This window comes from Saccopteryx bilineata, chromosome 1, assembly GCF_036850765.1.
Source record: "Saccopteryx bilineata isolate mSacBil1 chromosome 1, mSacBil1_pri_phased_curated, whole genome shotgun sequence".
NCBI classification, from domain to species: domain Eukaryota; kingdom Metazoa; phylum Chordata; class Mammalia; order Chiroptera; family Emballonuridae; genus Saccopteryx; species Saccopteryx bilineata.
The window spans coordinates 84,578,987-84,592,028 of record NC_089490.1 but is presented as its reverse complement, the minus strand read 5'-3'; the positions used below and the strand labels follow the sequence as shown (position 1 = coordinate 84,592,028).

At 47.7% G+C, this 13,042-nt stretch overlaps 1 protein-coding gene across 12 annotated transcripts in view; it reads right to left on the bottom strand.

Moving 5' to 3' along the window:
* The window catches only part of PACSIN2 (protein kinase C and casein kinase substrate in neurons 2), a 157,603-nt gene that overhangs the window by 29,479 nt on the left and 115,082 nt on the right, over positions 1 to 13,042 (bottom strand). The window contains exon 1 of one of the 12 annotated variants that reach the window (XM_066256322.1): positions 2,670 to 2,881. The exons of 10 other annotated variants lie outside the window; for them this stretch is intronic. In XM_066256322.1, the coding sequence (XP_066112419.1) occupies positions 2,670 to 2,798 (129 nt within the window). In that variant the 5' untranslated portion in view covers positions 2,799 to 2,881. Of the gene's footprint in view, positions 1 to 2,669; positions 2,882 to 13,042 lie in introns of those variants that run through there. One more of the 12 variants, XM_066256229.1, reaches the window with a different exon arrangement.

The following is a 13,042-nucleotide window of genomic DNA, read 5'->3' as shown; positions in this document are numbered from 1 at the left end:
CAAGGGGCTGCATGTGGCCCGTGGGCCGTAGTTTGGGGACCCCTACCTTAGGCTATAACCACCCTGCCTGCTTACAGCCTGTCCCCCACACCCAATGCAAACTATAAGCGAGCAAACATATATCATATTTACAAACTTACTTGACCAACAGTATTATCAGGTTAAAAAAATTATTTTTTTAATTTTAGTCATTCTGTTTAGTATGTAGCAATAGCTCACTGTGATGCAATTTGCACTTTCTTAATTTCCAGTGATACTGAGCATTTTTCTTATTCCTGTCTTTGGTGTGTGCTCTTTTTTATACTTTTTTAAGTTGAAGTATGTATGTGGGTCAAATAAGTTTATAAATATGATATATATGTTTGCTCGCTTATACAGTGTGTCCGTAAAGTCATGGTGCACTTTTGACCTGTCATAGGAAAGCAACAAAAGACAATAGAAATGTGAAATCTGCACCAAATAAAAGGAAAAATCTCCCAGTTTCATACCTATTCAGTGCAGTTCAATGTGGGCTCATGCACAGATTTTTTAGGGCTCCTTAGGTAGCTATCCCCTATAACCTCTACAGACTTGTCACTGACTGATGGCCTACCAGAACGGGGTTTCTCCACCAAACTGCTGGTTTCCTTCAACTGCTTATCCTACCGAGTAATGTTATTCCTATGTGGTGGCGCTTCATTATAAAAGCGCCGATATTCATGTTGCACTTTGGTCATGGATTTGAATTTAGCAAGCCACAGAACACACTGAACTTTCCTCTGTACCGTCCACATCTCGACTGGCATGGCCGTGGGCTGCTCCGCTGTACACCGTGTTACGTCATCATCTGTACATGCGCACATGCTGCTACATCATCCTACAGAAACTGGGAGGGTTTTCCTTTTATTTGGTGCAAATTTCACATTTCTATCGTCTTTTGTTGCTTTCCTGTGACCAGTCAAAAGTGCACCATGACTTTACGGACACACTGTAGTTTGCATGGGGTGTGGAAAACAGGCTGTAAACTGGCAAAGTCATTATAGCTTAAGGCTTAGTTTTAAGACTAAGCCTTTCCCACCCTTTTAATACTAAGATCTTTTCAAAACTAAGCTTTTCCCCACACCCTTGACTGTTGTATGATGTGGGGTGGGGCACCCTTATGAGGAATCCCATTTATGCCTCAGACAAGTGACTTTATATCAGAGACTTCCTTATTTGTATACTGGCTTAAAGGCTTTAATTTCTATGCTATAAAGTGAGGCGGGGGGAGGGGCACACTCACTCAGATCCTGTCATCCACATTGCAGAGGAGAGGCAGCCAAGATGGCGGACTGTTGAAGGAGAAGCCAGTTTGTGCAGAGAGAAGGAGATGGGGAACAGAAGTGAATAAGGCTGGTGAGGTAGAAACCTTTGATTCTAGGAATACTCGGATAAGTCAGTGGCTTTGAGAGCCCTGAACAGAAAGTGAAGTGTTTTCCCACTGTATTTCTCGCCCGCTGGGTGCAAGCTAGGATTAAAGGCAATGGCCCGCCAGTTCTTGGCTCCGTTGTTTCACTACTGTCTGTCCAAATCAAATGTGAACCTGCATAGGCCAGGCGGCTGTGATGGTGGCTGCGTCTACTGGCCTTACAATATATAATGACCAGGTGTATGGCCAGTAGTTGCAGTCCTTGTGGCCATTCACATGCAGGTTCACATTGAATTTGGGCAGATGGTAAAGAAACAGTGGAGACAAGAAATGGTGGGCCATTCTTTTATTAAAGTCTCGTCCTGGTTGACAAGCAAACACACAGGGCAAACACTTCCCTCTTCATTCAGATCTCACAAAGCCCCTCAGTTCTGGTTCCCTATCTGCACACCTTCTCCCTTCTCTGCCAACATGGCTTCTTCTTCAGCACTCTGCAGTCTCTCTGCTCTCCCTGAAACATGGCTTCTCTCTGCCTCTTCTCCTTCCTCTCTCCTTGTCAAAACTTTCCGGAGAGAAAACCTCTCCTCCAGCAAACATTAGCAAGATAATAGCCCTTCTCTAGCAGGAAGATAATTTGTAATTTTACAGATCACATATACGTGGCACTGCCCAGCCCCCAATGCAAACTATAAGCAAGCAAACATAAAAATCTTATTTTACAAACTTATTTGACCAACACCAGGTTTTTAAAATCCAAGAAAATTAATTTTCAGGTATATGACAAATTGATCATACATTAAAGTCAGGACATACACAGCTACCTATTTCTGTGTTATCAGTTTTGTAATTAAAGTTTCTCTGTTGTTTTTTTTTTTTTAAGATTTTATTTATTCATTATAGAGAGGAGAGAGAGAGAGAGAGAGAGAGAGAGAGAGAGAGAGAAGGGGGGAGGAGCAGGAAGCATCAACTCCCATATGTGCCTTGACTAGGCAAGCCCAGGGTTTTGAACCGGCAACCTCAGCGTTTCCAGGTTGACACTTTATCCACTGCGCCACCACAGGTCAGGCTTCTCTGTTGTTTTTGAAACACTGCTTGTTTAGAGATGTCCTAATGGCAGATAATGTAGGAACTGAAATAAGCTTCCTTCCAAACCTATCATCACTTGATTCATTCACAAAATGCCTGTTTTTTAAACTAGTGCTGAAGCCATATATGTCCCTAACTTTCTCTAAATTCAGGGTCATCCCCTCAGATATCAAAATACGAAAGGACAGGTGCTTACCACACACAGGCCTGGGTGCAGGGCCATGATGCCCATCCTCCACCAGGGACTGCCTGGCCAGGGAGTGGGGGTATACTGAAGGCAACATCCAAGCTGAATTTTCAAGGACCAGTAGGAAGCTGGCCACATAAATAGAGGTGAGGGAAAAGATTCCAGGCAGAGAGAACTGTAGGGCCAGAGGCCACAGCCATTGTGGCCATGCAGGTTCTCTCTCTCTCTTTTTTTTTTTTTTTTTAAAGAAATTTCTAGAGTCTCAAAGGGAGGAATGAGAGGGGAGAGACCAGAAGAATGCAGGAGAAGGTGCCTGCAGAAATGACTGGCTCAGCCAGTTAAAGATTATCTACATCTTTTTTTTTTTTAAAGAGACAGAGAGAGAAAGTCAGAGAAAGGGATAGACAGACAGGAAAGGAGAGATGAGAAGCATCAATCATCAGCTTTTTTATTGCGACACCTTAGTTGGTCATTGATTGTTTTCTCATCTGTGCCTTGACCGTGGGCCTTCAGTAGACTGAGTAAACCCTTGCTCAAGCCAGCAACCTTGGGTCCAAGCTGGTGAGCTTTGGTCAAACCAGATGAGCCCATGCTCAAGCTGGTGACCTCGGGGTCTCGAACCTGGATCCTCCACATCCCAGTCCGATGTTCTATCCACTGCGCCACCGCCTGATTAGGCGCCATGCAGGTTCTCATTGGATTCGGGCAGACGGTAAAGAAACAGTACAGACAAAAAATGGCGGGCCATTCCATTTATTTTTTTTAAAATTTTTTTATTGATTTTTAGAGAGAGGAGAGAGGGACGGGGGGGGGGGTTAAGTGGGAAGCATCAACTTGTAGTAGTTGCTTCACGTATGTGCCTTGGCCTAGCAAGCCCAGGGTTTCAAACTGGCAACTTTGGGATTCCAGATTGACACTTTATCCACTGCGCCACCACAGGCCAGACCCATTCCGTTTATTCAAGTCTTGCACTGGTCAACGAGCAAATACACAGGGAAAACGCTTCCCTTTCATTCAGGGCTCCCAAAGCCCTGTACATTCTCTGGTTCCACAACCAAGAGAATCTTCTCCTGGTTCCTCCTAGAATCAAAGGCCCCCACAAGCCTCAATAGGGCTCCCAAAACCCCTCAGCTCTGGTTCCCCATCTGCACTCATTCTCTCTCTGCAAAACTGGTTTCTTCAGCACTCTGCATTCTCTCTGCTCTTCCTGCAAAAACTTGCTAGGCCCACAAAGACCCCTCTCCTCCAGCAAACATTAGCAAAAACAATGGCCCCCTCAAGCAGGAATGCAATCCCCAATTTGCAATCAACTGCCCTGCTCTGAGGGCAAGCAAGCACAGTGGCTGTCCAGCACCATTTTTTAACAATAAAAATGAGCAAACTCAAAAAATACAAATTTTACAAATTCATTTGCCCAACAAGAACAATGTTGGCAAAATAAAGTTGTGACCACATGGAGACCTGAGGGCACTATGAGATACCCACAAGAATAAAACAGGAACACAGAACACAGGGGAATGAGTGGGGACTTTGCCAGGGGTCAGGTGCAGTGGGTGGTGGGGAAGTGGAGTCAGACAGTGAGAAATCTCCAGGGACAGGCCTTCATCCCAAAGGGGAAGGGGCCATGCTCAGGGACTGGTGGGCTTCAGGAATGTGAAGCACCTGGAGGGAAGGTGAGAGAGTGCTCCGAGACTGGGGCCACAGCAGGGGAGGAGGGCTAGAGTCAGCCAGCCAAACACTAGAAAGGGGAGGGGACTGGGTATCAGAGGCTGGGAGAGACGAGTGTTGACAAAGTGGTCCATCCCATCCTACCTGCCCCAGTTTCAGCTCAGCTCCCCCACGGCTTCCCTGCTACCTGCCACCCCTGCCAGACAAGCATGGGACAGCACCTGTATCACCTGCACTTGCACACAGGTGAGACCAATTCCTTACCCTGGCTGCTATTGGCTGGTCCACCTCGGAGCTACAAGGCCCTTCCAAACACTGCCCTCATGCCCCGCAGATGCAGCCTGCCCCACATGGGTAGTGGCCACACATGTCAGCTCCCTGCTCATGCTGGGCTGCAGGCCTCCCGGAAGCAGATGCTGCACTCTCACCAGCAACAGCATCACAACAGAGCATGTCCGCACATGGCCAGGCAGAGCGCTGACCACTCTACATGTGTCATGTCATGTCACACAAATCCTGTCACAATCCTAGGAGGTCAGTCCCATTAGTGTTCCCATTTTATAGAAAAGGAAACAGTTTTGAAGAAGCAAAGTCACCCCTGATCACGCAGCCAGAAGGAGAGTCCCCCTTACAGAACCTTCCTCAGGCCCAGAACTAAGAAGGTGTACAGCCAAGACATAATGAGTCGGTATCAGGCAATGGGTGTCCTTCCAACCAGCCCTACAGAGTCAGGGGAGGCCACAGAGGTCAAGACTGTAGGTTGTATGCAGGTCCCACCCCTGATCCCGCCATGTGCTGGTGAGGCTTATGTCAGGAGTCCCAAACCTGAAAACCACTAAAACCGCTTGCCCATGGTGACCTTCATTTTACTCTCAGAATGCTCATGCCCTTTAACCTGCACCCCTGAAGGCCTAAGCACACCACTCCTTCCACACCCTTGAGGCACGCACGTTCAAGGTAAGCCAGCCATGCTGAGCTAACTGGACAGAAGGAGAAGCCGTGGTGGTACCCCCACCCCCACAACTCCAAGGAGCCAGTCACATGTTTTGTTCAAAGCTGTTCAAACAAGCAAGAGGCTCCAGAGTGTTCTCAATCAGCTTAAAAGATTAAAAGACAGGATGGGAGGTGATCCTTTGGGCTTTCTTAATTCCAGTTCTGTGGATGGCAGTGAGAACAGAAACAAGAGCTCTTGCCATCTGGTTGGGTCCATCACCCCAGCCCTCCCTAATGAGGCCTCCTCCCCTCCACCTCCTCTCACGAGCAGGGCCACAAGGAACTGTCCTTGCACAGGCCAGGCCACCGCATGTCCACTCCCTCTGCTGTCAGGTGCAGTTAGAGCTGCTGCCGTGGGCCCCACACATGGGGTATGGGGGGTGTGCAGCTCAGGCTGGGGTCTCCCCAGTCAGTGTGCTCTTGGCCTGGCACAGCCTCACTGGACAAGACCTGGCCATTTCTTCATCTTGTTCATTCAGAGACAAAATGAAGAGGGGAACAGGATTAGCTGTCCTCCACGAGCCCTTCACTATTACAAGATTTCCAATTGAGCAGAGGCTGCCCATCCACTAGCTGACTGGCCACCTGCTGAAGCACAGCTCTCAAGTTTTGAGAATCTGGCAACACTCTCTTGCTACTAACAAATATGTAATGAACGCCTACTGTTTGCTAAGGACTAAGCAAGGGACTAGGGATATAATGATGAGCCAACTGTCATGGTCCCTACCTTTGTGGGACTCATGGTCAGATAAATAACCCAATTAAAGATGGTGATAAGTTCTAGAAGGAACATTCTGGGTGGTCGGACTGCCTGGAGGAAGTGATGTTTGAGGTCAGAGCCAAAGGGAACGCTATGGGGCTAGGTGGCTTTCCGAAGGCTTGAAGCAGGATTTGGAGGCCCACAGAGGTGAGCTATCCACAATGCCACCCCTCCACAAAGCTCTTCCTACAGCTGTCTCTCCCGGTCACTCCTGTATGCATACCAGCTATCACACCGTAGATGTCATGATGCAGTGGTTTTGAGCTCAGGGACCATGCCTTCATTCTCCATCCTCCATTCCAGGCACACACAGGGCCCCTGTAATAGCTTCTCAATGCCGGATGGTGCTGAAAGCAGAGCTTCTCAGTACACACAGACAGGAGGGGACTGGCCAGTTGCTGAGCACTCAGAGGCATGGGCAATGAAGAAACTCATGGTCCTTTATCAAGTTCTTAATCCAGTCAATCCCTGGAGCTCTCCTCATAAAAGCTAAAAAGAGTTAACTTTTAGCACATCATCAGACAGTAACTTCATGGATGATAAATGAGCAACTATCACACACGTCTGCCAATCTGACAAGTATCATTGAAGAGTCATTTAAACATAAACCAGCAGAGAGCTTCACAGTTCCTTCACTTATGCTAACAGGGTTTTCAGTCAAATCCAAGGTCTGAGTTAGTCTATCCCTAAGTCTGCCCATGTCCTGGGCAGGCCAGAAGGGTTTTAGGACTGGGCCTGGTAGTGATTGTCACTACTTCCCTACCCACATTCCTGCAGAGTGCATGGCAGATGCCATATCCTGCATATCCTGTATACACCAGCAGGGCATCCCCATGGTGACAGCACAGGCCTCCTAGCTCAGACACCTTCTTACAACCTGTCCCAGTGGTCGGCAAACTCATTAGTAAACAGAGCCAAATATTAACAGTACAACGATTGAAATTTCTTTTATTATTTTTTTACAGGAACAGAGAGAGAGTCAGAGAGAGGGATAGATAGGGACAGACAGACAGGAACGGAGAGAGATGAGAAGCATCAATCATCAGTTTTTCGTTGGTACTCCTTAGTTGTTCATCTATTGCTTTCTCATATGTGCCTTGACCGCAGGCCTTCAGCAGACCGAGTAACCCCTTGCTCGAGCCAGCGACCTTGGGTCCAAGCTGGTGAGCTTTTTTTTGGCTCAAGCCAGATGAGCCCGCGCTCAAGCTGGCAACCTCGGGGTCTTGAAATTTCTTGTGAGAGCCAAATTTTTTAAACTTAAACTATGTAGGTAGGTACATTCCTTATCAAGGTAGTGCCTGCACGTGGTATTTTGTGGAAGAGCCACACTCAAGGGGCCAAAGAGCCGCATGTGGCTCGCGAGACACATTTTGCCAGCCACTGACCTATTCCAACCCATACTCTGAATCATCCTTTTCAAACAGGGGTCACAACCAATCACAGGGCTGTGAATCTGATGTGTGCTTGAGCACCAAGATGTAAAGGGGTATCTCTGAAAAACCATTAAGTCTGTGCCGAGCTCTCAAACTGCGCTCTGCCAGTCCTCATTTCTACAAGGTTCCACTTCTCCTCGGTCTCCAAACTACTGTCCAGCTCACCCACCCTCTAGGTTCCCAACTCACCCTGCACTGGCACAGAGGGTTCCAGAGCTCTTCACCCTGGTGCTCCCTGAACCATGGCCTGGACCAGCCCTAACCTCACCGAGCCGCCCATGCTCAAAATGGGGTAATGTTATTGGCCAGGCAGGGCCCTGAGAGGGTGACAGCCAGGTCATCTGCTGGCCTGCTGCTGCTACTGTTTATTAGCAGCCTCAGCTAACAGCCTCTGTGCACCCAAGCTGCTCTGACCTGGCACTAGCTCCTGTCACTGCCCTGAGATCTCACTCCAGTCCCAGCTCGTGGTTTTCTGTTCTTGCCCCCAACACTGACCAGCCTGCCCCACCCACTGTTCCTGCAATCTGTACCCATCCAGTAAGAAGGTCAAGAAAATAAGGTTCATTACCCTGCAAGGTACCCTTTGCTGTCTGATAGTTTTAAAACACAAATCCCACACTTCAACAAGATCAATTGCATTATCAATCCTTAATCTACATGATCAATATGACAAACTAAAAAATAGATGAAATAGAACCCCACAAATTCCAATTCTCAGGTCTAACTCCAAAGGCATGACATGTAGTACCAGAGACAGGAAGGATGTGTTTGAACAGAATTATTTTAGAACTGAATTCCTGGTGACACCCTGTGACTTGTTCATGAGCATAGCACATGACCCACCTGTGAACCACTGCCCACCCTGGTGCTGCTCAGGGTCTCCCGAGCACAAGCACACACATACACTCATCCTTCACCCAAGTGCCCAGGAAATAGCAAGAGTATACAGTCCCTCACACTCAGGTGAGTGCTGGGTGAGTGGTATCTCACTGCATTAAGAGCTGCCACCAACCTGAATATTGAGATCATCTCCCTGAGTCTGAAGACCAGCAGCCTGTAGCAGAAACTCTAACAGTGAAATGAGGTAGGGACAGTTAGAAAGGTGTCTGAAATTGAGGTACAAGGCCAAATGACATAGTGGGGAAATCACCAGATTGGAAAAGTGAGAACAGCAATTTTCATCCCTTCCACATGCCATTGTTCTACATGTCAGATGAAGAGCCGTTGTTTTTTCCTGGAGAGAACTGAACTCTCCAGGCAGCACTCCCCACATTTCGCGCCCACCCCCTCCCTGCTTGCTGCTTCCACAGTATCCTGTCTGCCCCAGTCCCCTGCATCAGGATCCTCATGACTCTGTTACCCTTTTCCCCATCCCCAACACACACACACACACAAACACACACACACACACACACACACACACACACACACACAACCATGGCTCCTTCACCCCTTTTCCAGATCTGGCTCTCTCAGCGCCAGCCCCACCCTGAACATTTGTGTACAAACGTCTCAATGGAGATAAGCCACCACAGTCTAACTGAGCACACAAGACCCCTCCAGTTCTAAAACTGTAATTCTATATTACTGAGCAGAAAAGGAAAATGTTTTCTCTTATTCAGCTTATACAAGTTTCTTGGACATTGCTGAAATCAAATAAGAAAATTAAAATTTCTCTTCAGAGGATAAGCTTGACATCAAAAAGCCTTGAGTGTTCAATTCTCTCCGGGAAAAAACAGAACGGCTTGTCATCTGGCATATAGAACACTGGCACGTGGAAGGAAGGAACAAGCCTGCACCAACAGGATGAAAGGCCACCTGATTCATCTACTTTCACCTGTCTCCACATGTACAACGTTCGTGAGTATGGCTGACAGACGAAGTAAGTGAAGAGGTGACAATGTGAGACCACCTGGGGTCAGGAGTCACTGGGCCCCCGGACTTGAGGATGTCATCTGTAACCCAAACAAGCATCCTGGAAAGTGCGAGCTGGCAATACCATGTTACCACCTAGGAAAGCGGGGAGGTTATTTCATTCCTCTGAGCTCTCAGTCGCACACTAGTAAACGATGGCGCCAGGGTCTGCACCCAAACGGGAATCTATTTCTTTGCACCGAGGCAGAGGCATTTAGGTGAGTGGCAGGCATTGCAAAGGCATGCTCCTCTTCTCTGCTGAGCTCCCAGGAGGCTGGGAGCAGAGGTCAGAGAGCAGTTCTAGAGCAGGTATCTGGGCCTAACCCTGCTCCGCCACCTGAGAGCAGAGATCTGGCACAGAGCAAGTGCAATAAATGCTAGCCATTATCACTGTTCCTTATTTCTAAACTTTTTGTTGTAGGTTAACATTCCTGCAGAAACGTTCTCAGACTGTAAGCATATAGTTTATGTGCATATAGCTCAATGGCTTACCAGAGCATACACACCTATGCATGGGATACAACAAAGTCCCAGAGCACCTCTGGCAGCTCTGGCAAGTAGCCCACACAGGATGGAGAAGTCTCTTCTGCAGCCTCCCAGCATTTGATCTGGACCATTTAAAAGTCACTACAGCTAGTGCTCGACTTACGACCACAATTGGTTTGACAGACTGGTCGTAACATGATTTGGTCATAAGTTGAGTAGGCTATATGTACAGTACTGTGAAATGATGTTATAAATATCTTTAAGTCATATTTTATCATAATTTTCTTTTATTATTGTTATATATAATTTTCTTTGTTCATTTTATGCCATTTGTATCATCTCTACACCATTTTGTTTCTTATTTTTACATTCGTCAGGTTTAAGTAAAACACTGCATTACCAGTACAACTGGTTTAATATTTGCAAAGACAATTTCCTCTTGGTAGACATCTTGGGAGGGGTTTGATGAAAAATATCCAAGACACAAAACACAAATTGCTGTACCAAGTCTGGGATAACAGTTGAAATGGTGCACGCGGAGATGGTAGTGCTGCTGGAAGCCGGTCAGCACTGTCGTACGCCCAGCTGGGCAATGCTTGCGCTGCCAGATGCGGAGCAGTCATGGCTAGCGATTGTGGTCATAAAGTCGAATGGTCGTAAGTTGCATAGGTCATAAGTCGATCAATATTTGTATGTCTGTTTTATTCACGCTATATTGCCAAGGCCTAGAACAGAGACTGACATAGAGCAGGTGTGCTATAAATGTTTACTGAATGTTTTGCTCAATATTGTGGTTATTTGTGTGCATACTTTAATTCCAAATACCTGTTTGTAAGCTTCTTCTGAGCAGGCATGTCATCACCCAGCACTGGACCTCACCCTTTCTCTGATTCACTCATGCATTCAATCAAGAAGCACTCGGTGTGTCAGGAACCATGCTAAGTCCCAGACAGCCAGGTAAGAATCCCATCCTTCTCCTCAGGGAGTTCACAACCCAGAACTACAAGCTGGATGGGCATGAAGGAAGGCTGCATATACCTGTCAGGAGGGGTCAGGGAAGACTACATCAAGGAGGAGCTCCCTGACAAAGAATGGAAGTTGGAGTGGAGGAAAGACCACCACCCTTGGTCCCCATACTCTTTGTGAACAGGAGCCTGGGACGGGATGGGGTGGGGCACGCCTCAGCTTGGCTACAGTTCAGGATAGAGCTTCTCAGGAAGACCCAGGCAGTCCACAGTCTCCAACACACGCTAGTATCTTAGTCATGTTAAAGAGCGTGGTTTTACTCTGAAGGTGACGCAGAACAAAGAGAAGACCCAGAAGCAGGGCCTGGAAGCAGAAGACACTGCAGGAGGGCCCACGAGGAGCCAGAAGACTTGTCAGAAGCAACCGAACCCTCCACCTCACCGGAAAGCCACAGGCAGATTGTACCAGGCTCCAACTTGCTGAAGGAATCGGCACTTGGGGGACCATCCTCCATTTGGCCCCAACTTACTCAATTCTGCAGCCTCTAAAACAGGCCCTTGGCTCCTAAGAGGCCAAGGTCCTCAGCGCTCTGCAATGACATGCTCATTCCAGGCTCTAGACTTTGCTCCAGCTTGGAATGCCATCCTTTTGCCCTGCTCCCAACTCAAAGTCCAGCCCTGCCAATACACTATGCCTGTTTTGGTGACACCAGTCCCTTTCTCTGAATGCATGTTCAGAGAACTGAGAGGCAGAGCTGTGGCTTGGCACCAGGGCCCTCATACTCCACACAGATCACTGGCCTTTCTCTTCCCAGCTACATGAGAAGTACCTGCATTGTGGGGATCAGATGCCCCTCCTCTTTTTCCTATATCTCTTACTATGTAGTGTTATATGACACAGAAAGTGCCCCCTCCAGAGACCCACTAAATACTGCTCTTTGATGTTCTGTCCCTGTGGGTCTTCTCTCTACCTACAGCTCAATACTTGTTCACTCATTTGTTTAGCAGACATCTGAAGGCTTATAAGTATCATCCATGCTCATCTTCCATGCCACCCTTCCTGCCCCCATGCCCAGGGAAGCCCCATTTCCCCTGTGCAGCTAGCAAATCCTTCAGCACCTTACAATGCCAGCATCTGTCTCCTCCCTCAAGGAGCTTACCTACAAATGTCACAGTCAAGGGCTCCTAGAGAACAGGGCCATGTCCATTCTGGGCAGGCACACAGCCACCATGCAGAAGATGGTTCTAGGATGGCCCACTCCAGTTAGTACCTTTTAGTGGAAAAAAGTAAAACGAAGCACAAAAGACTTTCCCACCTTGAGACCACATGGCTTTCTTTAGATTTGTGCACCGCTGCAGGTCACACCATTGAGAAGTCACCTTCTATGAGAGGGAACTTGCAGGAAGCGCAGAGAGATGCACAGCTGGCAGCAGTAGCTAAGGCCCTTGGAGCCCAGAAGGGCCATGAGGCCTAAGCAGTCACCCCTCTGGTCAGAGAATATCCACCACAGAAGAGGGAGATGACGGCACTGCTGTTTTTTATAAGCCGATGAGTAGTTCTGCAACCCCATCATAGGATGAGCAAGGCCTGACTAGAAAATAACCCATTTGCCTTCACAGGCAGAAGCAGATGTTCTTTTTTTTTGAGAGAGAGTCAGAGAGAGGGATAGATAGAGACAGACAGGAAGGGAGAGAGATGAGAAGCATCAATTCTTCATTGTGGCTCCTTAATTGTTCATTGATTGCTTTCCCATATGTGCCTTGACCGGGGTGCTATAGCAGACCGGGTGACCCCTTGTTCAAGCCAGCGACCTTGGGCTCAAGCTGGTGAGCCTTGCTCAAACCAGATGAGCCCGCACTCAAGCTGTCGACCTTGGAGTTTCGAACCTGGGTCCTCCATGTCCCAGGCCAATGCTCTATCCACTGCGCCATCGCCTGGTCAGGCCAGAAGCAGATGTTTTTGTCTACTGACAGTATCGCAGCTAAGAATTTAGCAGGGAGCTAAGAGCTTAAATCACTGGCTTGTTAAAGCTACTTGATTTAACATATGCTGACAACATATACTGGCAACTTCTGCCTCTTTTTTTTTTAACCAGGCAGATGAAGACTTCTGTAATAGCACTATATTTAGCTACTTCATTTTTCCAGAGTGGTTTCTGCCAT